We start from the raw sequence: 3,553 nt of genomic DNA on the forward strand, positions 1-3,553 counted from the left end.
GGATGTTCTTGCTCAACACTTCAGTGTCCCCTCTTACGACATGCTGGGACATAGGGTGCATACTCAAAAACCTGCAATACCTTTATTATATTAGCAGGGTAGCGTGACAAAAACCTAGATGCAACATAAAGAATGCATTGCAACTTTCAAAATTTCACATACTGAGTTCAAATTCTACCAGGATTCACTTTGTTTTTCATCAGTTCCTGGACTTAGTTTTTCCTTCCCTCTTTCCCTTTCTCTCTCTCTCTCTCTCTCTCTCTCTCTCTCCTCCACTCTCTTTCCCTCCTCCCTCTCTTTCTCTCCAATATTTGACTCCATATGGCCAATATAAAAGACTTTATTGGCAGAATTGGAACAATACTATACAAAATCAAAATGACTTGTGATATTCAATTATGACTCTTCACAATTAATAACCCTTTTTTTTTTCTCTCTTTTTCATCCCTTTTTTTCATATTATTTCCAGTTAAATGAGAAATCTAAACAATACAACAGACTGGCCCAAAAGTTGCAGTTGATACCAGTAACTGCAGAAAATGCTGGTGGCTTAGATTTTGAAATGAAACCAGGCTTTCTCTTTGACAACACTCAGGAACAATTCACAGATCATAAGGTTAGTCAGATATTATTTTAGAATATTTCAAAAAAATATTTCTATATCTTTTATCTTCTAGTTCTTCTAGTCATTAGACTGCAGCCGTGCTGGGGCACCACTTTGAAGAATTCTCATCAAATGGATTGACTCCAGCACTTACTTTTTCTTTTAACGCCTGGTACTTATTCTATCAGTCTCTTCTGTTGAAGCACTAAGTTACAGGGACATAAATACACCAACACCAGTTGTGAGGTGGTGATGGGGAACAAACAGACACAAACACACACACACACACAAACACACGCTCACACACACACATAAAGGAATTAAAGATAATGCCATGCTACTTCATATTAATCCTTATCGTGATGGCATGTGTACCAGTGGAGCACTAAGAGCACCGTCTGAGCGTGATCGTTGCCAGAGCACCAGCTGTCTGGCTTCCGTGTCGGTGGCATGTAAATAGCACCATTTGAGCGTGATCATTACCAACATTGCCTTCCTGGCACTTGTGCCAGTGGCATGTGTAAGGACCTTCGAGCAAGATCGTTGCCAATACCGCTGGACTGGTGGCACGTAAAATACACCATTTTGAGTGTGGCCGTTGCCAGTACCGCCTGACTGGCTTTCGTGCCAGTGGCATGTAAAAGCACCCACTACACTCTCGGAGTGGTTGGCATTAGGAAGGGCATCCAGCTGTAGAAACTCTGCCAGATCAGATTGGAGCCTGGTGTAGCCACCTGGTTTCACCAGTCCTCAGTCAAATCGTCCAACCCATGCTAGCATGGAAAGCGGATGTTAAACGATGATGATGATGATGATGAATCACCTCGTGCTCTTCATATTGTCTAATAATGATGATGATGATGATGATATTATCCTCCCCCTTCTCCTTCCTTTCTCTTCTCCTCTCCTTCTTTACTATCATCCTCATTACCCCTATACTGCATAATTCGTTAAACCCTACTCTGTTTCCAGATGCATATATGGGCAGTGAAGGAAAAGATCACTGAAGCACTGCACTCCTCCAACGCCGAGAAGAGGCGTTACTTGGATATAAACGAACGGGTAAGCTATCATACTTTGCACACTTTGATTGCTTCCCTGCTGGTGATTTGACCTGGACCTGCTAGAAATCACAGTAAATTTCTCTCATATAACATACCACCATCTTAATCGAGGAAGAATACTTCAGATAAAGATGAGATGAACATGGTTGGAATGCCTGATAAACCAGAACTTAGTTGATGCTAAATAAAATGGGTGCTTGAACAAGGCTTCTTGACTTGCTAAAAATAGCATCCAAATCACACATGTGTCATGTAAAACTAAGAAGCGTACATCAGTTCATGTAATCCATGATACTGTTGTTGTTGTTGTTGGCACTCCGTCGCTTACGACGTCGAGGGTTCCAGTTGATCCGATTAACGGAACAGCCTGCTCGTGATATTAACGTGCAAGTGGCTGATCACTCCACAGACACGTGTAACCTTAACGTAGTTCTCGGGGATATTCAGCGTGACATAGTGTGACGAGGCTGACGTTTTGAATTACAGGCACAACAGAAACAGGAAGTAAGAGTGAGAGAAAGTTGTGGTGAAAGAGTACAGCAGGGTTCGCCACCATCCCCATGGAGTGGTTAAGCTGGCTCCTATTGAGTTCACCATGTCACGGGTCAAAGTGGTCCATGCACATCTGCCAATAACCCATTCTACATGTTTTGAACCATTCCCAGTTCCAGCAATGACTGCCAAAGACTTTAGGGCCAGAAACAAGCTCCATATCTGCTTTGACTATTGTGAGCCACATCTTCAACTGACCACCTCTCCTCTTGTGCCAACCTGGAGGAGGATCTGGTGCTATTGCCTTCCAGATGAGTTTGTCATGGGGATGCCGCAATGTGTAATCAAACCACCGTAGTCTTCTTGTCAGAAGAGTTCCCTCAAGAGGTGAGAGACTGCAGCAAGCATTAAGTTATCGGTTTGAAAGTCTGCAACAACTCCAGCCATTGACTCCTAACTTACAGCTTACTCAGTGGCTAACCTACACAACATACACACGCATGTGCGAGTCCCAAGCACCAACTGTTAAATCATTGTCTTGTTCTAATTCAGGAGAATGACCAGTGTAATGAGAAAGAGGCCCATATTGTCAGGCTGAAGACCAACCTGGAACGACTGAAGAAAGACTACAAATGTGACAAGCAAGTAAGTGTTTGTGATCTTTTATCATTTCATCTTTTACTTGTTTCATTCTTCATTGGACTGTGGCCATGTTGGGGCACTGCCTTGAATGGTTTAGTCGGACCCCTGTACTTAATTTGAAGTATTTTTAAATCTTGTACCAATGCTGAACTGGGATGTAAACAAACCAACATCAGTTGTCGAGCAGAGGGGTTACACAAACACAAAGGCATACACACAAACACACACACAGTCATCATCGTCGTCATCATTTTAGCATAAACTTTTCCATGCTCACTTGGGTCACAGAATTTTTGGAGCAGATCTTGTTTTATTGCTGGATGTTCTTCCTGTTGCCAACCCTCAGCTCTTTCCAAATAAGATAACAACTTCACCATTCCAGGACATGTTTTCATGGAAGAAGTTTTTAATTTTCTGTTTTAAATTTACACTACCCTTGTATCATATACATGCATGTATATATAAATACATATGTATATATATATACATATATATATGTGTATATAGATGTATGTGTATATATATATATATATCATCATCATCATCATCATCATCATCGTTTAACGTCCGCTTTCCATGCTAGCATGGGTTGGACGATTTGATTGAGGACTGGTGAAACTGGATGGCAACACCAGGCTCCAATCTAATTTGGCAGAGTTTCTACAGCTGGATGCCCTTCCTAACGCCAACCACTCCGAGAGTGTAGTGGGTGCTTTTACGTGTAATATATATATATATATATATATATATA

The 3,553-nt window shown here is 41.6% G+C and overlaps 1 protein-coding gene across 1 annotated transcript in view; it reads left to right on the forward strand.

The window, feature by feature from the left end:
- LOC106881181 (kinetochore protein NDC80 homolog) overlaps nt 1-3,553 on the forward strand; it is a 25,409-nt gene that overhangs the window by 14,881 nt on the left and 6,975 nt on the right. Inside the window, exons 11-13 of the mRNA XM_014931471.2 lie at nt 470-616; nt 1,577-1,666; nt 2,713-2,805. Coding sequence (XP_014786957.1) covers nt 470-616; nt 1,577-1,666; nt 2,713-2,805 — 330 coding nt within the window. The remainder of the gene's footprint in view (nt 1-469; nt 617-1,576; nt 1,667-2,712; nt 2,806-3,553) is intronic.

This window comes from Octopus bimaculoides, chromosome 22 (genome assembly GCF_001194135.2).
Source record: "Octopus bimaculoides isolate UCB-OBI-ISO-001 chromosome 22, ASM119413v2, whole genome shotgun sequence".
NCBI lineage: Eukaryota > Metazoa > Mollusca > Cephalopoda > Octopoda > Octopodidae > Octopus > Octopus bimaculoides.